Source organism: Amblyomma mixtum, chromosome 5 (genome assembly GCF_055824585.1).
Source record: "Amblyomma mixtum isolate Tamu chromosome 5, ASM5582458v1, whole genome shotgun sequence".
In the NCBI taxonomy this organism is placed as follows: Eukaryota; Metazoa; Arthropoda; class Arachnida; order Ixodida; family Ixodidae; genus Amblyomma; species Amblyomma mixtum.
In genome coordinates this window covers 157,429,821-157,452,953 of record NC_143016.1, presented here as the reverse complement: position 1 = coordinate 157,452,953, position 23,133 = coordinate 157,429,821, and the positions used below count along the sequence as shown (strand labels likewise).

Here is a 23,133-nt window from a genome sequence, read left to right as displayed (position 1 = left end):
ACAGCGACCGGACACGACAATTAGATTAGTAGATTAGCTACTATGTTCACTAGGGCAGCTTTTTTATGAAAAAAACATTTAAACTTCAACAATAGCTATCTGATTCAAAATTGTACGCTGAATTGCTTTTGTGAACTTGACTTAAACTACTCTTGAAGCACATGATACTTCAAGATTAGAGGTGTAATTGGTTTAATGCGCTTATGTATTTTTCTAAAGACTTTTTCAGGAGGGGCCGCCTCTGATGCCGTGCCTTGTAAAGAGCGGTAGCATGACATGCCTCTATGTTGACAGCAATGCATATGAAGATGCCCTCTTTGCTTGCAAATGTGGCAAGATTACTTTCATTCTTTTCGGTATTTCAATTTAATTCTTCACTCTTATTTTCTTATTTTTTACCGGGGACAAGGCGTTGGTTCTCTGTGTACATCGAAAGCAAGCTGCACGACACTTGGTTCTAATGTTTTGTACCCAATAAAATATTTTTTAAAATCAGCAACTGTAATTTCATTGGCGCATTTATTCTGGAACATAAAGCTCTAAAACGAAGCTTCCATAGGAATGCTCAATTTCAAATGGCCTTCCTATTAAGTGAATATACTCCTCTAGACATCATAAATGCCACCTTCTAGAGCGAAAAATTGCTGCAAAATTTTCCTGTAAAACTAATTAAAAGGAAAGGGCGCATACTCCTGAAATTTACTATAAAGTAAACAGCAAAGGACTATATAATAATTCTATTAATTGCCATGCTAACTCATTTGTTAGCGGAGCGTTTACTCCAAAATAAACTCCTTTCTTGAGAGTGGTAACACTTAATTTACTCCTTCTAGCACCGCGAAAATACCTAATCAAGCAGAGGAGTAGACGAAATACCCCTGTTCTGAGGAGTATCCAACGACCTTTTCAGGAGTGCGCTACGTGACGAGCCATTTACTCCTATTCGGGCGTTCTTCTGCTAATTCGGTTAATGAGTTGTTTGTTAGGGTGTCTTATTTGAACGGAATGAAATTTATCGTTATGTAATCAACCCACTATTTAAACAATTCATCATTGCGATGAAGTACCTAATAATTTGCGAAATAGTTGACTAATTCAAGCAATGAAATATTTCTTCTGATTATTTGCTCATTTGTTTAGTCCTTTCGGTGCCTGAATTATTCATGCATGCAATCTACATAATAACTAATTATTAATTATATACTATTTGCGAAATCCATCCAATATCGAGAATTATTCATGAGACAATAAATGCTTTCGCATTAAAAAAAGGAGCGCTGCCTTGTAAGCAGCATCGCTCGGCTGTTCAAGATTAACGAGAGGACGCCGCCTGCGATGCCGTGTCGCTCGCCCTTTCAGGCTTCACGGGGGAGATCGCCGCTGCACGGGGGGAGCAGCAGCAAGAAGCGACGCCTGTCATCATCACTCCTCTGCAATGTCCTCATAGATTTTGCAGCATTTGGCAGTAGATTCACGTCGGAAATTTCCAAATCACCCACCACCGAAAGAGCTCTACGGCTCCACACCTCCTTCACCGCCGGCGGGGTCCGCGCCACCACATCAGAAGGCGCCTCACACCAGACGTGAAAAGCAACCCGACAGGACGAGTGAGATCATTCGTTCTCACCTGCAGTTTTTCGATGCGTCGAGTGACATGTCGCAAAGGAGCTAGGCCTTTCTTCAGCGCCTCGTTAAGAGCCGACTGAGAAGTTGCAAGTCTACTTAAGTTGCAAGCGCAGCAGGAGTAGATGCTGTTCAAAACTTAAGGAAGGAGCGGAATGAAGCGAAGCCTCATTAAAAAAAAATGAATGAGAAAAAGAGAAGATGCTTGTTGAGAATACTTCTAGCCGACCACGAACATTTCAGGTTTTACTGAAACCACCGCGTCATTCAAGAAGCCCGCGGACACAGAGGCCAGACTGCCGCCCTCTGCCATATGTGTACCCGTCGCTGAAGAAAGACGCAAGGCCGTTGGCCGCCGTGTTCACTAGCCGTCGTTGAATGAGGCTGGACAGCCGTTAGCCGTCATGGTGCACACTATTTTATTTATTTATACAAGTACCTGCAGCGCCCAGGGGCATTATAGCAGGGCGGCAATAACAGTAAACATATGCCTAAAATGAGCTTGTCACAAATATTAAAAATAAGCAATAAGGCACATTTGTCTAAAATATAATAGAACGCATCACTGAATTGTGATCACTAAAATTTGAACGCATCACTTAAATTTCATTCAGTTCGAATCGGCGCAAGAAGCGAGTATACGCAAGTTTCAGTGCAAAAGGGACAAAATATTTACTTCGAGGCCACTTTTAGCAAGCGTTCGAGCGCCCCAGCCAGTTCTCCACAGACTGACGCGCTTGACGATGCGATATGTCTTGTATATCTTGTTGGAGGGGTATAGAGGCACCTACCCCTTCACGCGAGCTTTTAGATGAACTTAATATGTTCTCGTGCACTCATCTTCGATACACCATCAAACTAAAAATGACCAGATATTATAGTTACTTAGATATTGACTGTAGAGTTTAATACCTGGCCACATAGAAATATCTAGTTGTGCAAAAATACTTCAGATAATGTTCTCACACAATATTTAGAAAATCGTTAGAGGAGAACTGAGGGTAATGCCTGAATCTGTATGATTGCTTTATTTGGTGCTCGTTTCGAATGGAGTAGGTGACCATACGTTCTCAGCGAAAGCTAGATTATCGGATCACAAGCGGTTTTTCCGCACAAACAGCCTAGATCAAGCACTCGTCCTCGACCCTTTATAACTATTCAACAAAACAAGGGAAGGGAAATGAAGCACCCGCTATGCCATACATACATACGAAGCAAGCCAAAAACCGCCGAAACAAAGGAGGATATGCGAATGTTGCTAGGTTTTTTATGTTTTGTGTTTCTCACTAATGAGAAATTATTAGTATAATTACTTTATTGTTGAAAGATAATTGATTACAAAGTAGAAGAAAAAAGGTTCTGGGTTTTAATGTAGTTAAACTATAAGATGACTGGACGGCACGACCGGACACTAATAGGTAACGGTGACGCAGTTATCCTTGTTGTCTGCAAGTGGTGCAAACGTTTGTAACCCCAAAGTTGTGTATTTCTCGTCTGCACACTGAAGATGGGAAAATCTGCTCACTAGCTATCGTTGCATCCATATTGTGAGTAATCATTACCAAAGCTATCGATACTATGTTTTTCCTATAATTAAGAACTGTCCTGTACCACTCTTTCTTTTATAGGAACAATTGTATACCCAGAGAGGCCATGCAAGTAACCAACGTAACAAGATGTTAAATTATTGGCCAAACTTTCTGGCGTCGGCGTATTACATGAAGCTATCACAATGCAACTCTTCACATGCTTGACCGTGATAGGCTTCAAGTAATTTTATTTTCAATTTTCTTCATGTAATCATCCTTATTTTAGTTTTCTTTAGTATTAGAGGCACTAATCGCAGAGAAATAGGCTCATAAGAAAAGAAAGGCTATTCAACCTAATATGTTACATATTTTCATACAAAAGGCACAACAGCCTCCAGCATGAAATTTACTTCATTATCGCTCCTATCACTCTGCTCTCGCAAGGGTTCCTGACTGCCAAGTCGCGTACTTCAGCAGGAGAAACATCACAAAAGGATACGAGCATTTGACAGGAACTGTCGGATTCACTGTTTGACGATATGCAGCTGGCCCAGTGCGGCGTTCTGGAAGTGGCACCTCGTCTCGTGGACATCCTGCGTAAGCGCCTGCTATAGCTAAGGTTGGAGACAGCAGGAAAGGAGCACCGCGGGAAAACCGGCGTGTGCGACGCGGCGATTGCAGCAAATCTTCCGCGCGACAGCTGAGCCGGACGCGAAGCTTGCAAGGAGGTGCGACACAGAGGCGCTATCGTGCCTTTCCTGTTTTCCTCCCTGAGACGCGAACCGCCGCCGCCGGTGGATAAAAGCGCGCGTGCTGCAGTTTCGTGAGCGTTCATGAAAAAGCCAGCCAGTAACGACGGCCACAACCTGAATTCATTGCGGCTTTGTGTACTCCACAACACTCTGTGAGCAATCGTGAGTTTACACATTCGATTTTCTCTGATATACAAAGCTTTCGCTACGGACAGCGGTCTAGGCAAGCCATTCTTCGCTGAGCACCAAAGTGTAAAATTGTGGACGGAAATCAGATTATTTAAGACGCAGCGACGCTTCCCGCCTAACGAACCTACTTAAACTATGATTTTCTCGACGTTTCTCGACGTGGAGAAACGCGCGCTGGCATCAAAAAACAGTTTTAAGGCGGCTATTATTATCAGCATGACTGGCTCACTTAGCGAACTTCATAATGCTAGCTTTGAATCTGAAGCGTTGGTACGTCACGCCAGAGGCTGAGTACGAAAGCGTGCTCGCTTAATGGTAAAAATAGAGCTGACCACGTTGCCCCATATTACAAGGGCTTACAAGATACTCAAGGAAAAATGTAGAGGAGGTTTAAGTTCCGGATTACGGGCACGGCGCGATAGCGTAGTGGTTAGCTGCCGTATAGGCAGAAGGTCATTTTCTACTTTACATTCATAGTTACCTGAGAGTCCTCGTACCAGACCTGGCGCAGTGATGCAGTGGTTAAGCGATGCACCACTGCCCTGCGATGGCAGGTGGTCCCAGTTGTGGGGCTTGTGTGGCCCAGGTTGCGCGTCCCGAGCGACCAATAATTAATTTAACTGCCACCTGCTACTGTGTGTAGTTTGATCCCTATTGGGTGGGTAGGTTGTGATGGCACCGCAAGATCACGTCAACAACGTGGCGCACTTGCCTCCTTGGTTGCTTTCTGCGGACCACCTGTTGAAGCCACGCCCGTGATTTTTTGGTCAGAATCCTGACACCAGATTTTCTGGTGAACGGAGCCTTTAACGCTGTCGCGTTAAGATCTTTTGTGAAGAATGCCCAGAAAAGAGATGGGACTCCACATAATCACAGCTCATCGCTCGAGACCATAGGCCTCAACAAACGGTGGACTGCTCTAATAACAGCTGTTAATTAGCTGTTGAACGCCATCACCATGTCGTCTACATTCTCAACGAGCATCAGTCAAGTCTGTAGTGTACTGAATGCGCCCTTGGTATTTCTGGACCAATTCGAGGGTTCAATTTCTAACTATGGGTGGTCCTTTTGATGTCCACAGGCGTAAAATGGTCGGCTGCCAGCCCTTGTAATGATGCGGGAATATTTCTCTAGTTCATTTTCATGTGAGGCTAAAAGAGGTTAGATTATGTACAGCCAGCCGTAAGCGACTCAATGGCACTTCTTTCCGCTGCTACAAGCGGGAGAGGACAGAAAGGCGCGCGTTCTTGCTAAGACCCCGTGCGTGCGTTTAGGATCAGCTGAACGTTTCTCTACTGTGCGATACTGACGCCAAACAGTGCCACCCAAGCTCAGGCTTAGTAGATTTCAAAGCTGGGAACGAGGTTTGAACACGGTATGCGTTAGTGCCCAGCCGGTTGCCTTGCGGTCATGCTTTCAAGAACCTCGGCCATATATTCAGCATTTGCTTTACTATGTAAAATTCGAAAACAGCAGTTCCTGTGCGCTGTTTCGGTCTATTGTTGGTTGCTGTTGAGAACTTTAATGGCCGCTGCAAACGCATTCACAAACAAGTGCACAGCCATGCACAGTTTTAGAATGATCAAAGTTTTAGCATTGACTCAATGACATTAACTTATGCGACAAGCACAGTATTTATTCTTTGTTATAACATTTTCCCCTTGCTATATAATGTCCTAAACTCATTTTCAGATTTAGGGCTGTGGCAACCAGAAAAATTGCAACTTTGGGCAAAACTTTGTTCCCTCTCATGTTGCTCACGACTGTTACGCTTTAATAAATATTGCCGTGCAACATGGTCTTATTTTAAAACGTGTGTTTCGGTCAATTGTACGTTTCCTTCTTTTATGGGAGGGTAGTTCTTAATTCCTCTTTGTTACCTAGAGTAGAATGTGAGATGTATGATGAGGTGCACCACCATTTGCTGTAACTGAGGAACAACAAACATGTCTAACCATATGGGCAACTAGTTTACTTCAGTGTTTCTTGTTTATGACAGCGATCTTTTCTAAATAGTATATTAAGTCTCTTGTTGCGCAGATTTTCTCCTGAGTTGAATATCTTGCCCAGCGTTTTTCACGTTATCGTTTTGGTCCCCAGCTTTCCTTCTTATTCGTTTTCATTTCTTCTCTTTTTTGAAATTTTTGATGAGGTGGGTTATATTTCTTTTATCCTTTTATCCGAAGTTCCGTTGCCTTCTTTTATCCGAGGTTCCGTTGCGCTCATCTCGTGTCTTGCTTCTTTCTTTCCTCCTCCTCTTTCACGCTACCTTCACCATGCAAGCAGTCAGTCATAGTTTTCCCTGAAGCGCTTTTCATTCACGTATCTCCGAAAAGTGTTCCCGTCACTGAAGAGAGCTGTTGGTATTATTTATCCCCACACGCTTGATATTATCCTTCTCTGAAAAACCAGAAATGCCGGAAGTAATCCTTGGGCTCATTCAGGTTAAAAAAACGTTTTTGGCTCCGCGTTTTCCTACTAAAGTACTCGAAACGATTACAACGCCCCTTTTAAATTAAACTGCGAAAAAAACTGTTTCCGCGCATACGGCTCCATCTGCGTGCACCTACGCATTCGTATTCTAGAACTCAGCTCCACTGTCTGCAGAAATGCGACAGGCGTCTCAACCTTGAATGGTGTCATGTATATTACAGCTAGACAAGTATTGTATACAATACGTGTATTGTATACACGTGTATTGTATAGCTTTTGGTTTGAATGAAAGTTCTCAGGTAAAACGCGCAGGAATAAAGTAGGCTGGCTGATTGCTCTTAACATGCACATAACTGTAGGCAGTTCGTGCATGGGTCTTTATTTGCTGCAGCACAATCAAAGAAAAACGTTTAGAAATGTCCGTGCGTGAACCAGGCCTGCCCATTTGCGCACCGGACAGTTGTGGGCACTTCGGAAGAAACACCGCAGTAAGACGTCAGCCTTCGTGAAGCTTTCTTTGCCGTACAGAGAGCGTAATAGCGAAGTCTCGAATATAGCGCGCCGCGCATATGCTGAAAGCTTTATTTTTATATTTTTATCCCTATTTTAGCTTCCTGCTGCTCTGAAACTCTTTCGGATATGCCGAGTTCAAGGCACCTGTTGGGTTATTTTGCCCCGACCCTTTTTGTGTTCAGGCAAAGGCACCTTTTCCGTGATAATGAAGTTAGAAATTTTATCGCCGCGCTTTAAATAAAGTTACGAAACCATGAAACAGAAAACGTTCAGACAGTGCTCTACGCATAATATAAAATCTGGTACAGTGACGATGATAAAGGTGAACATATTTAGTCCTGGTCCATGCCACCTGATGCGGCACAATTTCACCCAAACCAAGCTTTTTTTACTGATGTAACGAGAGTCTTTCACGCTTCGTGTAACCGTATGGAAAGTGCCCTTGTTTTAGCGTACAACTCAATCAACGGCTATTCTTGCGCCCGGAGCTAAATGTGTAAACTTCTCGTTCAACCTACTTCTACCCCAAATTATGCGATGAAATGCAGTTTTTTTTTATACTGCAAGGCTGAAAACTAGGCAGGGAAACTAGCGCATGCCTTGTACATTTTCTGGAGCGGTGTTTTCAAGGGTTGGATTATTTCAAACTTTTTTAATGCTTGTTAATATCGGCGTGGTTTATTCTACGCATAATTTCGAAAAGGGCGTCATAGGATCGGAAACTGGGGACACAGATACTGACGGGACGTTTTACTGGCGTCAACATGTCGACAGCTACGCACACTGATAGCGATTTGTACCAAGTTGATAGTGCGGTTCATCAAATGGCTGTTGTTAAGTTGAATATTTTTGGAACGTACAAAGGTAGACATGTCTAGCACAGAGCGGAAATGTACGTAGAGGAATAGTTTAATTACATAAAATAAAATCAAATAACCGACTTGAACGCCTCAATCTTGGTAGAGGCTGACGTTTCTAGAATATGCAAGAATTAATCAGGGCGAACAAAGAAACATATCGGGTTTCCAACCTAAAGATAACCAAACATTTTACAAAGACTGTATGACGAAGCCAAGTGAAACCAACTGAGGGTTGTTAAGAGTCGTGTGCTCTTGTCGGCAGTATATTTTTGTTCTTCAACGTTAATTAATTAATAAAGATGAATCAGCTAACCTTTTTAATTATTGGCTTCCGGAATGAAGTGTTAATACAGAAGTTGTAGATCGTCTTCAAAAACAGCTGGTGAACTATTTTGAGCGAATGTAATTTTCGCGTCGCGTTATTTACTTGCATTAAAAGAATGCTACCACGTGCCAGCAGCTGGCACATATACATATGTCTCCAAGTGCTCACACTAACCGTGTCGTGCACAGAGAAAAGCGAGTTTTGTTCCCTGAGACGTGTTTTAAGAGGCCGAAGGAGTACCACTCTCAAAGAGAGGGTTTTGTATTTTGCTAGTAATCTTTTAAGGCAGGTAAAGTGAGCTACATTAAGGTGAATGGCGTCTTACTGTAAACATTTTAGCCAGCTGTTTTTCAGGGTGATTTACAACATCTGAGTTGAAATTTTATTCTTGAAGCGAAACATTAAACTTTTTCCAATTAATGTTTAATAAATAACTCTAGAAAACGAAAAATACTTGAGACATGCGACTTCTAATAGCACTGAGCTGGTTGCCTTAGGCTAGAACAGTCCGTCCTTTTTAAAAGCTTGGTCACCTTTAGGTGGGACTCCCGGTATATCTCTGTCATAAGCGGGAAGCAATATTCGCTTATTAAGCCGCAAGAGATGGACCGACGAAATCTCAACAATGAAAACATTTGTTGAATATCCCAGTTTCTAGCTGAATTCAAACTTCGAAGATTTCAGTTCTTTTCATTTTATTTCCTTAAGACCCCGATGACCGGTGTTACATAAGGGGTGGGTACAAACATTGGGATGACCAAGTGTTAATATAATGAAAGGTGATTTGCAACATTTTTAGCGATCGCGGATGAGGACTTGATGGCAGCGATGTCGTTGCACAGATCGTTCCAGTCTGCGGTATGGTGGTGGTGGTGAAAACATTTATTAAGAATGAACGGCAGGTATGTTTGGATCAGCCCGTAAGGGACCGATCCCTACAAACACTAGGTGGAGGTCCCTAGTATGGGACCCCAGTGGCGGTGGCCGCCGCCCGGGCGCGCCCGACTAAGGCTTGTTGGGCCTGTAAGTCGTGGCAGCCGAGCAGGGTCGCCTCCCAGTCCTCTCGGGTTGGGTTGGGGATGGGGAAAATAGCGGGGTTGGAGGGGCAGGCCCACACCATGTGATAGGTGTCAGAAGACACTGCACTACAGTGTGGGCAGCTGCCGCTAAAGGAGGGGTCAAAATGTTTTAGCGCTGCCGGGCAGAGCAATGTATTGGTGAGAAGGCGGAGAAGGAGCCTCTCATCCGCCTTCTTCAGGCCTTTACATGGGCTAGGGTAAAGGCGATGACAATTTTGATAATATGTTGTAATATCTTTGAACGTGTAGACCGGATTAAAATCGGGTTCCTGATCAGGTGGGGAGGAGAAAACAGCCCGGTGAGAGAGCGCGCGGGCGGCTGCGTCTGCTGCCTCGTTTCCTGCCAACCCCTGATGAGCAGGGGCCCATATGAGGGAACGGTGTGCGGGGTCCGCATCCCGTATGCAATTTTGGTAGATTCGATAGGCTAGGAATCGCGGGAAAACAATAAAGCGGCAAATGTGACAGTGTGGGCACGTGGACAGGAAACAAGTGGATGACGTGTGCGGCGAGATATGCGTGCTTGATTTCTAACCTCCAAATCAAAGAGGAAGGAGAGAAGTACTGAGCCTTTGATTTAGACTCGATAACACGGAAACAGTTGGGAGAATATATCAAGCAGGCTTCCGCCAGCGAGTATGACTGCGACTGGCAGGAACAAATTCTTTCCTGCACGCGTGGTGCCAGCTCACTTCAACTCAGAAGCCGACACTCGCATCGTAGGCACTTCTGTCGATGTGCGTGTTAACATTCAACCACTCCCTGCCACGCTCATGCACCTCATTCTTCCCTTACGCAGAACGGCAGGCGTGAATGCCTTTGGAGATGGTTGATCTTAGAGGAAAGCTACGCATACACGCGTGATACTGGCTTAGGTGGTCCCCTCCTTTGTGCTTACTAGAAATGATGTGGAAACACGTAAGTGTAGTTCTGATATTCAAGTTGCCTATTAAAGGCGCTATTCGAAAGAAGGGCGCCTATCTGACAGCCTGACATATATCGTTTCATGTCTTCGAATAGGCACCTTTAGTCAGTCAATCTCTGGAAGCCAAAAAAGCTGTTTGCCTAATGGGCCCAGGTGAAGTCTGCAAACAATACTTTTTCATCGCAAGGTAAAAAATCTTTCTGATAGCGCCTTACCAGTGTTGGTGTTATCATTTTTTCGTATTTATAGAAGTAGTCTGTGTGACAAAGAGAAAAAAATGCCGTCTTAGTTGCTCCACTCTTACTCCCGTCTTTAGCAGCTGGACATGAATTTGAATTCCGGCTTTCTGAGGAGTCCTATCGTTTTAGCGCGTACGAAAGGAGCAAGGAGTTAGTGAAACCAAAGATATCGGAGGGAAATATTGATATGGTTTCGTTTCTTATCAAGCGTAAGTAATGAAGTAAACACGTAAAATAGGTGATACAAGAGGCGACGAAATGCCGTCGGAAGAAGCCGGATCCATTAAGTGCGCATGTTGCGTGCGGTGCGCTTCAGAATGGTCTAACTGGGAGCTCTACCGCTTCCTGCTTACTAAGGTATTTTGTGTTAGCATTTTTTATGGTAGTGTTTTTGAGTTAGAGAATTTTTCCGCACTCACGATACGCAAGAACGGCAGGAGCGGGACAGAATGCATGAACGTCGCATCGAGCCTATGGTGAAGGAAAGTGGTTAAAGCACTCCTAAAATTCTTAAAGGACATGGGGTTGTATTCCCGCCTATAATCTTTAATTAAAGCTTTTAGTGCGCGCCCTCTGTCCTCTTGACAAATTGGTCGATGGACACTTGAAAATCTCATTTCGTTGCCACTATGTTTCATTTTTCCCCTTTCTTCCCCGCCCCAAGTGTAGGGTAGCCTACTGGGCATTACCTTGTTAAACTCCCTGCCTTTCCGTTCATTTCTCTCTCTCTCTTGGCTCCAGGAATTGAAGATGCAGTCCCGTTTAGTGATCTGCGCAGTTCTGCTGGTCGTTTTAGTCGTCGGCCTCACCGAAGCACAGCGTGAGTATCTTCTTGCAGCAGCCGCACGCAGTTAATTTTTTTTAGTACAACGTGCATTACTGATTTGTGAGACGTCTAATAAGCAGCGCTGCTAGTGGCTCCTACAAAAAGGCCGTTAATTTTTATTTTTGAAAAAAAAAGGGAATGAAGCACATACTGTATCACATATCTCGGTGAACATCTGAACTGAATAGTAAAGGAAGTAAGAACGGAGTGAGTGAAAGAAGAACGGAAGAAAGGAGTGCCATCGTGGATGGCTGCGGAATAATTTTGACAACCTGGGGATCTTTAAGATGCACTGACGTCGTACTTTGCGTTCGCTTTTTCGCAGTGGGGTGAAATGTCCTTACCGCTCCTTACCGCGCTTCTTACCACTGCGCTTCTAGGTGGTCTCACAGGACCAGCTCTCCCGTTTTCTCCGCGTGTTTGCTTTGGCTGATATAATTTACTTGCAACAAATTCATGTTTCCGTCAGTTCGCAGCAGAGCAGGTAGATTCAAAAAGGAGGGCCGCCACTTTGACGAGCGCTTGTTTTGAGCAAGAAGTAACCATTGCATGCAATCAGTGCAGGCAAAGTGACCATTGCACGAAAGCATTAATAGGCATTTCAGGAAGCGCGCAGCCGACTGCACTGCTTGAAGCAAGCAATGGATGCCGATGCTAGCACTTCTGAAGACCACAGCCGTTCTAGTCAAATGAATGTTCTCAATTATGCCTACGAAAAAGAATATTCATGCCTACGAAGAGAAGTCCTCTTGTCGCAACGTTGTCTAAGCAAACGATCCTCCCCCGTAAACTCTAGTTAAGTTTGTTTTGTGTTGACAATCCCATGAATGATATACAGGGCGATTTTTTTAGGGTGCATCTTGGAAAATTCAGCGCAAGAAAGGGACGAGTGCAAAAGAAGACACAGATGAGCGCTGTTTCTTTGTTTTTTTTCCTTTCGAATCGAGCTTGTCAATGCGAGGCAGCAAAGGCTGAAAGGTACATTTACGCCCCAGCTGCAGTGTCTTGAGATGTTGTTTCGGTAGCAATTGGTGCTCTGGTACGGTAACCGTCTCCTCCGGGCGGCGTCTTCTCTTCTGCGATAAAAGATGTGGCCACACCACAGCCCACATGATTTCAGTAGCTTGATTTTGTGTCTGTGTCTTTATCATTTGTACTCGTCCCTTTGTTGAGCTGAATTTTCCGAGATGCATCCTCTCCAACTCGCCCAGCTCTGCATAATCATTTTTTGGGGGTTTTTAAATATTTTTAGTTAAGACGCAGAGACATACACGTCGGGGCCGCCTGTGCGGGTGGATATATGGACTTGATATAGCTGATAGCGTAATAGATATAGACGACTAATTAAGTAAAATTGTCCATGATTTTTTTTTCATTCTCCCAAATGTTCTCAAAATCTTCTAGTGTTTTGGACTATTACGGTTCTCACCGTTTCCTGCCTCTCACAGGTGGTCGTCCGAGTCGGCGCTGTGGCCGCAATGAGGCGTTCAACCAATGCGGAAGCGCCTGTCCACGTGTCTGCGGACGACCACCGGCCCAGGCCTGCACGCTGCAGTGCGTGAGCGGATGCTTCTGCCGTCGGGGATACATCCGCACCCAGTCCGGAGGATGCATACCCGAGCGCCAGTGCCGAAGGGGATAGGCATTGGCGCAGCGAGTCAGCCAACGATCCATCTTAAACAGCGCAAGGAACCCCTTCCAGTGGAACAATCGTCCACCGTGTAATATGCAAGCTTCAAATACACCCGAGGCTACGCGTTCGATTTATCGTGTTTCATTTCTTGACGAACGTATTCTTCTCGTCTTCTGTAGTACAGAAAAGAAATTTGAGAGGACACCTAAGCTCCGCCTTAAGTGTCTGACGCGATAGCGTAATGAGTTAATTGCCTTATATGCGGAAGGCGATTCTCATCAATGCATTCGTAGATGCCTGGGAGTCCTCCTACCCCTCCTGGTGCAGTGGGGCAATAGTTAAGCGATGCAACACTTCCTGAGCGACCAGTCATTAATGAACTGCCACCTACCATGGTGGGCACTTTGCTCAACATCCGGTGAGCAGAGAAGTGGGAAGTGGGAAGTGAGCAGAGAAGTGGGAAGAGTGTTGGTCAAATGTTTAGGGGAATCCCCCAAGGGGAATCCCCACTTCGAGTTACTGATCAATTCGCTCTCGCCCTACCATAAGCTTGCCGTCCCGGTTAGCTCAATTGGTAGAGCGACTGCTCCGGTGTGGCGGTGGTTCCGGGTTCGAACCCCGCACCAGGACGAATTTTTCTTTAACTACGAAGTTTCTGAGAAAGCTGTATAGCTTTCCTTTGTAGTCGTATGGCTGCGCTTGGGTGGGTGCCAATGAGTAATTACTCCCTTATTACAAATCTACTCCACCTTGGGGGATTCCCCTAAACATTTGACCAACATCATCATCATCATGATAAGCCTGACTACGCCCACTGCAGGGCAATGGCTTCTCCCATGTCTCTCCGATTAAACCTATCATTTGCCAGTTGCGGCCACCGTATTCCCGCAAATTTCTTAATCTCGTCTGCCCACCTAACTTTCTGCCGCTGCCTGCTACGTTTGCCTTCTCTTGGAATCCACTCCGTTACCCTTAAGGACCAGCGGTTATCTTGCCTTCGCATTACATGCCTTGCCCTAGCCCACTTCTCCCTCTCGATTTTAACTAGGATGTCATTAACCCGCGTTTATGCTCTCACCCGGGCGCACACAAATAATTTAAAAAGTTTTCTTTTTTTTTTTGCTCACAGCTAATTTTACTAGTTGCAGAAATAATTGACCATGCTGTTTCTCGTTGGATTCTACTTATACAATTATTTCTTCTTCATACACACACATAAAAAAAAACATTGGAGTGGGCTCTTAAGCCCCGCCTTAAGGGTATGACGCGATTGCGTATGGATTAATTCCCATATATGCAGTACTGGTCGTTCTCTACTTTACGTTCATAGATCCCTGGGAGTCCTCCAACCACTCCTAGCGCAGTGGTGCGGCGGTTCAGCGATGCGGCCCGGCCCTGGGATGGCAGGTGCTGCCACCGGTGGGACTTGTGGGACCCAAGTTGCTCTTCCCTAGCGACCAGTCATTAATTTAGCTTCCACGGTGGGCTGGTTCCTATCACGCTGCAAGAGCACGTAACCTAGGTGGGCCAGGTGCCTTTTTAGGTTGCTTCTCTGGGGATGTTTTGCGGAGTTTTCGCTCACAGTCAACGACGACGACGGCACCGCATTTTCTGCGATAGGAACTCCTTATTGCTATCGCGTTAAAGAGGCAAACGTCTTCACTGAGCCCGTTTGTATGCCCATTATTCTGAACGTCATCGGTGATCTCAGCCGCTACTTTTTTTAAAAAAAAAGTCCTCAGCCATGAGATTTAAGCTGCGTTCACAGTGACTGAAGCACTGTTGTGTTTCTGCATACCATGCACATGCAGCTCACAGAATGACCTGCTAAGTTAGTAGACTCATGCGATTATCACTAAAAAAAATTGGTGAGGGTACCAACGGAGGTTACGCAAGAGTAATGCGAAAGGAATGAATTTCTATTCCAATTCTGTTTCATTGATAGTGAATATTATTTTAATTATATTTAAATTATGTTCTAATTTTGTCTCATTCCTTTGTAAACGGTGCAGTTATAAGTACTATTACTGATTATTACTGGTTATTATTACGCATTCTCCCGCCTCCGATGGCGCTAAAGTCTTTCGACAAATTCCGAGTTTTGTAACGCCGCCACATTGCGGGTGACGCCGGGTGTTCGTGTCCATAAGCCATCTTAAACTTTTGAATTACCAATGTGCCGTAAATTCTATGCCTCGCATGCCCCACCCTTAGCGACTAACAGCCTGCGCAACGTTTCCTCTAATTGGGCGAACAGTGAAAAAATCGAACTCTCATTCGCACCGATGCAAGCCATGGATGTCGATTACTGTTCTCTAAACTGCGGAAGAGTTTTCAAGAGTACTTTTTGCTAGACTTTCACAACATTAGGTTTCTGTCGTTTGAAGGCGAAGATAGACTCCCTGTTGACGGGATATAAATCGTCTGCCAGCACCTGGCACGGAGGGGGGCACGCCATGGAGATAATTACGGCCGTTCAGTCCTGGAGTATTTCCGCGAATGAATGTGGAGAACTAAAAAAAGAACTGGAAGAGCTTAGTAAGGAAAATTGGAAACTGAAGGATGAAACAGAACATGTAAAAAGCATCATAAAAATCCATATTGCGGGGCCTGCTCGCCAAAGCTTCGAACCCAAACAAGCTGGGGTTCTAGAAAATGGCCTCGAATAAATTATGGACATGATCATACAGATGAACGCACAATTTAGAGAGGAACTTTCGCAGTAGTGTTCTAGCCTGGAGCAAACACAACTCGCCATTTAGCAGTTAAAGCTCAACCAACATCAGCTTCAACAGGCGATAGGCATGAAGCAAAATGAAATAGAGGCCCTTAACTTTAAGAAGGACAGGAAAAATAAGAAAAACGCTGTTCAAAACGACCTCAGTGAAGAGTTGGACTGCCAACAGAGTTTCAGACGATGGTGATGATAAGTGTCGGGACAAAGATGGACAGTCGTAATCAAATGAACAAATTCATTATTTGGCGATGGAACTGCCAAGGATTTAGCAAAAAAGTGGCCACATTACAGTAGTATGTGTAAAGCGTTGAACTCAAGCCCACGGTAAAAGCGCTGGATGAAGCCAACGCGATGCGGGCGGGAAGATAATTGCATTCAATACCTTTCATCTTCACCCAAGTAGGTGTACATTAGTACGCGAAGAATTCATGGCACAAATCGATGCTCTCGAAGTTTAGGGGCTAGAATATGCCTGTATAGAAATGCTACCCTTTCGAAGAAAAGCAAGAGTGCGTAGATAGTAAATATCTATAGCAGGCCGAAGGATACAAGAGGCAGGTTTGAGAAAATTATTAGAAAAGCGAAAATTGCAGCAAATGGAAGTCCACTACTAATTGTAGTGTGCTTCAACGGCGCAAGCTACCTATGAGACCACTCGTAGGAGATTGCACAGGGGGAAAAAACATAGCAGATGCAATCATGAATAAAACAGTAACGATCCTAACGGATCCAGTCAAGCCTATTAGAGTGGGCATTAGTGTCTTTAAGGATACTAGTCCAGATTTGATCCCAGGTTTATTTTGGAAACATGAAGGCGAAGGCCTTAATGGGACCGTGGTTTGCGAGCGTCGATACATTAAGGAATGTTATATCCCCATCGGGAATGTCACGTTTTTTTTTATTTTCAATTTTCCATAGAGAAATATAATTGATTATTTCAGTTAGGTACAAGATATTCTAAGAAAAGTGGAAGAAAAGAATTTGTTTTAAATTATCACAAGCTTAAAACATCAATCATTTTCCGTCCTTAGTGAAACCCGTAATAAAATGTCTAATATTCAACTCTGCCTTCTCTGGCCTCAAAGACCGTTTTCTTCTATGCGTTCAGAACACATAATGTGTTCGCTAGTTTTCAGGTTGCGTATCTCAGCGAGACAGGATGGTAATTAATGGGAAGTACTTGCAGCCGGATTTCTACACTGTGGAGACCTCTCCTTCCTTCCAAACGTAAGGTATGATTCTCGTGAAAGTGACCACACTAAGTGTGACAAGAAATGCGCTACAGAAGCATGATTGATGAAATTTTAAAGTTGGAAATTTATATCCCTTATACATGCTGAAGATAAGAACAGTTCTGTCTGTTGGAGACGATGTTTGAGACAGAGAAATTACTAATAAACTTAAGATGTACTTGGCTGTACGTCGATCACTCTGCGTCTGTTCATTTTGTCGATCTCACGGGTATACCCTTCGCACTGCTTGGATACCTAAATTATCTACATCCGCTTGATAAAGATGCTTCGACGTGTTAGGGAGCCATCCCCATGGTGATTGCTTTCCATGACATGTAGCGCCACCCCGTGAAGCGCGTGTCGACCACAAACGCAACAGGAAGAAAACACTTGACAGTGAGGAAGAAGAAACCGAGCTTCGCTTCGGTGCCTGCCGACATGCATGGTACTAATGTCCTACCCCGGGAATTCCTTCCGTCAGAAGGCGGGAACCCTCCGTCTCCTCCGCGACGATTGATCGTCCAACGACTGGGAGTGAGACGCTACTGCCGTATGTGGGTGGTGCTGGCCTGCTTCGCCTGCCTGGCTCTCGGCTTTATGCTCAGAAGGAGCCCTCCGACATGGAATCCCGGTAAGGTTAACCCGCAACGTAGCAATGATGGCTAAGAGTAAGGAGGCCTATGAACAAATGGCAAGGTAGGGAGCACATCAGAAAGCCATCCCAAAAAGGCAGCCACATAACTCCACGCTATTGTTGGATGCAGGAGCAGCGGCTTTGATTGGTACTGCTATTTTCGATGAATTGGCTGCCGTTTACTTAGTGTGCTGTTTGAAATAGTAGCTTCAGCTGTTTCTAACAGCATTTCATTGCCTGCGCCCGCCGTATAATTTCTTCTTTTTATCTCTCACGACATACGACGCTGAGTGGGTGAAGTAGATTTATAATAAGGGAGTAATTACTCATTGACGTCCACGCGAGCGCAGCCATACGGCTACAAAGGAAAGCTACACAGCTTTCTCAGAAACTTCGTAGTTAAAGAAAAATTCGTCCTGGTCCGGGGTTCGAACCCGGGACCACCGCTTCACCGGAGCAGTCGCTCTACCAATGGAGCTAACCGGGACGGCAAGCTTATGGTAGGGCGAGAGCGAATTGATCAATAACTCGAAGTGGGAACAGTGTTGACAACTGGAAGTGGGAACAGTGTTGACTAACTGGAAGTGGGAACAGGGTTGACTAACTCGAAGTGGGAACAGTGTTGACTAACTCGAAGTGGGAATAGTGTTGAACTACGAACTAGTCTTTAACTACGAAGTTTCTGAGAAAGCTGTGTAGCTTTCCTTTGTAGCCGTATGGCTGCGCTCGGGTGGACGTCAATGAGTAATTACTCCCTTATTACAAATCTACTCCACATTGGGGAATTCCCCTAAAACATTTGAAGTAGATTTAATTAGTAGATGCTTAAAGCATCATTTCTGTCTTCTGTTTTTGTTCAATAATACATTTTAGAGTATAAAGAGTGAGAAAGCAGCGTAAAGTGCTCGAAGGACGCTGACAAACATGTCTGCTCTGCGGCTTGTTTTGTGTCGCTTTTCATCACCCTTGGCTCAATGTACATGCTTTTACTTCTGAATTTGAGGTCACTGTACTATAAGCATTAAGTGTGGTGGAGAGGCATGCCAACTGCGAATGTGTGCAGTTTTTAGAGGTTGCTAGCCACTCTGAATCAGGTTCATATTTAGGTTTTCTGGCTCCTTTTGCGTAAGTGCTTGGGAAAAGACAAATGCAAGCGCGACAGAGGACACAGCTCAATCTTTCTTGTGCTTGCCTTAAATCGGCTGTCCCGTACCTATAGCAAGCAAATAAAGCCTCTGTTTGAGATTAATCGAAGTAGCAAGAGGATACCGCAGAGTTTTATGTTCTTCCTTCCCAGAACAGCACAGAACACTAAAGAGGTGATCTTTTGGTAGTACATCCGGCTCCCATTCAGAAGGGGGTGGGTTCCATAAACAGTTCTGATGGGTAGATACCGGTTTTCTGACGGGTACAGTATTTATGCGAGATTTTTACTTGGGTCTTCTAGTGTGGAACGCTGGCGGAAGGAATATTTGGCGAACCTCACCTCCCCGTCCCCTTTACCTCGACAGACAATCGGTACTCATGTCACCGAAATATAAGGCATGTGCAGCAAAGTCCATTGCAGCCTTTTTCTGAAAAGAAGAGATCAAATACCCATTTTACAGCACTCCAACCCAGAAAAACAGACCACCAAGTCGGGTGAAACGTACCCAAAGTGTCAGCGGTTGGTATCTGACTGCACTGGGAATCTAAATCGGCACCTCCCACATGCGAGGCGTATCCTTACTTCCATGCATTGCCTTTGACGCGTTTACGAAAGTTTTGTTTGCTTACTTTTATACCTCTTTACTCTATTAGGTAGTAGTGCTCGAGCGTACAGAGGAAATTTCAATTCAAGTTTATTTGCATCTATACATGTACAGATGACGGGAGTGCAGACAAAAAGCCAAATGGTTTTGGCTTGACGGGGTCTGTACCCCCTACAGAAATTTCACTATGCACAATACAGAGAACGCAAAGATACAATAATGGATAAACGAAAAAAAAGTATTAGTGAACATTCTATAACATTCTATGCTATAACAGAAATACATACGGCCAAAAAAAATCAATGATAGAATGCTGAAAGGATTTAAAAAGCAGAAAGCATAAAATTATACAAATAAAATAGCTTTGAAATTCACAAACATAAATAATAAGTTACTAACAAGCAAAGAAAATTGGTTAGACATTCATGGCGTCAGTGTATACTACAGCAAAGCAAACAAAACAAAAAAACGAATCCACAATGAGCCCATAAAAGGAGAGCTACGTTGTTATTAAGTTCCTAATGAGTTTAACAAAGATGGCAGTGTGTGGCGTAACATTTGTTGACCGTAGTTAGTGCGCGTTTTAGGAACGTACCATGTTTCTCTGTGACGTGTGTTGTAAATGTTAGAACTCATTGTCAATAGAGATAAATGCTCGAAGAATTTGGTGTTCTGTTTTTTCGCAGTAGTGAAACGCTGCCCAATTTCAATCAGTAAGACTGCCCAATTTCTAGTCTAACTGTCGATCTACTGTTAAGCCAAATTAAATCCCCAGTGGGCTCTCTCTGTCTGTTCTCGCATTGATATGCTCTGCACTGCTGAGCCCCCTTTCGCATCGATGGATTTATAACGCGGAATCTTTAAAGGCTTCGTTCTCCATAAAATCCGATGTCGGCGTCGTCGACGTCGCCTCCGTATTGGGAGTGAAATATCACGGTCATGGCTCTGGCAGGTGGTCCCCAGAGAGCAGTCTAAGAAGCAGATGGGCTATTTAGATCACGTGACCTTGCGGTGTCATCAAAACCCGCTCACCGGGGCAGGTGGCAGTTAAATTATTGATTGATCACTCGGCAAAGACAACCTAGGCCGCAGAAGGCCGACTGTTGGGAGCACCTGCTAACGCAGTGCAGTCGCGCATTAACCGCTGCAGCATTGCGCCAGGAGGGAAGACTGTCAGTGATCTTTGAATGTAAAGTGGAAAATCCTTCTGAATATATGGGAATTAACCCGCTACGCTATCGCGTCATACATTTAAGGCGGAGTTTAAGTGTACCCGTCATGCTCTTTGCCATTACGTCCGCGATGACAGACCGTGTCTACACGCCAGTTAGCCACTTAGGTTTAATTACGGCGTATACCAGGTGCTAACGGATGCGGACCAACAGAAGCTTAAGAAAGATGAGAAAGCCCGGCTAGTCTTGCGCCTTGCTGTCACTGTTCTAAATACAAGTGTGCTGGAAGAAACGGTCTCATAAACAACAAGTATGGGCGGAGCACCGCGAGGGCATCGACAGTGACTGGAACCATAGGTTTGGTTTATGGTTTATGGGGCTTAACGTCCCAAAGCGACTGAGGCTATGAGAGACGCCGTAGTGAAGGGCTCCGGAAATTTAGACCACCTGGGGTTCTTTAACGTGCACTGACATCGCACAGCACACGGGCCTCTAGAATTTCTCCTCCAAAGAAATTCTAGCCGCCGCGGCCGGGATCGAACCCGCGTCTTTTGGGTCAGCAGCCGAGCACCATAACCACTGAGCCACCGCGGCGGACCTGGGACCATAGATTTTCATAATAAAACTAGAGGGAAAGCTGGCAGGGCTGCACTGAAATCGACCACGGAGAGACGCAGGAGCGCAGGGAAAAGAAGTTTCGTGTTTGTCAGGGCTATTGTTGACATTAAATATGGATTTAGCCATAACAATACTGCTTTTCTCGCTCAAACATCAAAGTAATGATGGCAAAGCTTCCGTACCAGCTTAATACTTGGGTTAATATTTTTGAAGAAGTGAAAAGCGCAGTATTAAAATAATTTCTTCTCTGTGCAGAAGAGAGTCTCGGGGCGTAGCTCCTGATTTTGAGGCACAATCCACATTTACAGCCCAACACTGGCCAAGTTAGAGAAGAAATGCCGTGTTCTTGGCATTCCCACAGCGGAAGCTTTGCTTTTTAACGTAATTGCATAGACGGTGGCGACAGCTATCCCTCTAGATCATATTGATAAACTCTATTCTGTATTCTGGGACGATAATTGGACAGCAAATATGTTCAGCAATATGTTTAATATGTTGAAAGGAAAAGCCTGAGGAGTACCGCGGTGAAATTCTCGACGCCTATTAACCCCAACAGTGCCGGCAACACGCGAAGAATTTTTCCGACTAGTGATAACCACAAGCGGCCACATATCCTGACAAGTACGCTTTATGAATTTTTTAGGAGGTGTTTCACGCTCCCTAAAATATTTTCACAAGACAATCGACGTGATAAACGGTGCAGCGGCCTCATTCGAACACTGCTCCGGCGCAGACGTGATTTTCATTCGCGCCAAGCTTTATGTAAAGTAGCGGTTAGATGTAATTAGAGCAATGTCCATCGCTCTGGCGGCGCTTGTTCTAGCACAAAAGCTGTGCTTTGTTCACCCCGTTGAATGGAGGAGTTCGAGGTCGTAGCTGCTTGACGGAACCGCTGTCAAGTCGACACCCGTTCCTACCAGAAGGACAGGACTGCCGTTCATTGAAGGATTTGGGTGATGGGAGAACGATTACGTGTGGTTTTTTTTTTTACCGAATTTTGCAAGCGTAAGAGCAAACGAGAGAGTCCGTCGGCCACACTCAATGCCGAGTTATATACAGGGCTCTCATTCCCTTAAGTCCCCTGGGAGAGGACGGCCTCGCCCAAAAGGAAGTGGCCGGAACGTTCACTTTGGCACACATTCTCATATTTTCTATCACTTGTGGACACGTCGCCGCCACGTGTTTGAGCTTGAGAGTGAGAAGCATGCCGACGAGGGCGAATATGCTGCGGTGGGTAGCACGTGTTGCCGAAACCTTTGCTTCATAACACCAGACCCGTGAGGCAGGCACGCAGGAGGGGAAAAATTGGCTGTGGTTTGACCAATGGCCACCCCGAGTAGAATTGCGGAAGCAACGGCGCGGCCTTTAGGAGTGGAACTCGACGGCGTGTTGTAGGGCTGCCAGGGAGTCTACGGAACGGCACCACCCGTTCGGCGCGATGCCTTGCCCTTTGAACGCAACGCTTTTTGAGAAAAGGAAATGGCGCAATAATTTTCTGTCATCTCGGTGGACACCTGAACGGCACCGTACAGGAAGGGAGGAAGTTGGAGTGAAAGAAGAAAGAGAAAGAAGGGCCGTATTGAACAAAATGAAAATTGTATTTGAGGAAAGGAAATTTCGCCGTCACTTTCTCACGCTCGCTCCTCGCGCATGCGCAGTTGGGCTCTCCGGGGCTCCGCGAAATCGCTAACATGTAGCGTAGTGTTGCTTCCGCAACAAAACTTAACCAAAGCTTTATCTCCACACATGAACGCGGCAATTAGGAAGACAGCGCCCGCCTGCTCGCTGCGGTGGCTCTCGGCACGTGAGGTCGCACCAGAAATTGGCCGCTTTCGTGACCAAACTTGAGCCCATCATTCTTTTGAGTCGAATACGGCTGCACTCCGACGCAGCAAAGCCCGTTGATCGAATCCAGAAGAGAACCGGGACTTCTCCTGCTGGTGCATTACGGTAGGACTGGGAGCAATCGTCGTCGAACAAACAGGAGGTACTCGAAACAACCGGGGAGAAATATGTTTGCCTGCTGCTTAGAAGCCAAACCTGCTGACGCCGTCCTCAACAAG

General features: G+C 45.1%; 2 protein-coding genes across 3 annotated transcripts in view; both read left to right on the top strand.

Annotated features, from left to right (window-relative positions):
• Positions 1–3,909: 3,909 nt before the first annotated feature.
• On the top strand, positions 3,910–13,056 carry LOC149344259 (chymotrypsin-elastase inhibitor ixodidin-like). 2 transcript variants are annotated; one of them, XM_089542579.1, is made up of 3 exons: positions 3,910–4,066; positions 11,209–11,287; positions 12,742–13,056. In XM_089542579.1, the coding sequence occupies exons 2-3, from the start codon at positions 11,218–11,220 to the stop codon at positions 12,933–12,935; spliced, it is 264 nt and encodes an 87-aa protein (XP_089398705.1). In that variant the 5' UTR covers positions 3,910–4,066; positions 11,209–11,217; the 3' UTR covers positions 12,936–13,056. The 2 variants fall into 2 exon arrangements, with proteins under 2 accessions (XP_089398705.1, XP_089398706.1); XM_089542580.1 differs by having other exon boundaries at positions 3,924–4,056.
• Positions 13,057–13,219: 163 nt separating this feature from the next.
• Positions 13,220–23,133, top strand: part of LOC149344258 (endothelin-converting enzyme 2-like) — a 111,175-nt gene continuing 101,261 nt past the window's right edge. The window contains exons 1-2 of the mRNA XM_089547191.1: positions 13,220–13,252; positions 17,235–17,526. Coding sequence (XP_089403317.1) covers positions 13,220–13,252; positions 17,235–17,526 — 325 coding nt within the window. The remainder of the gene's footprint in view (positions 13,253–17,234; positions 17,527–23,133) is intronic.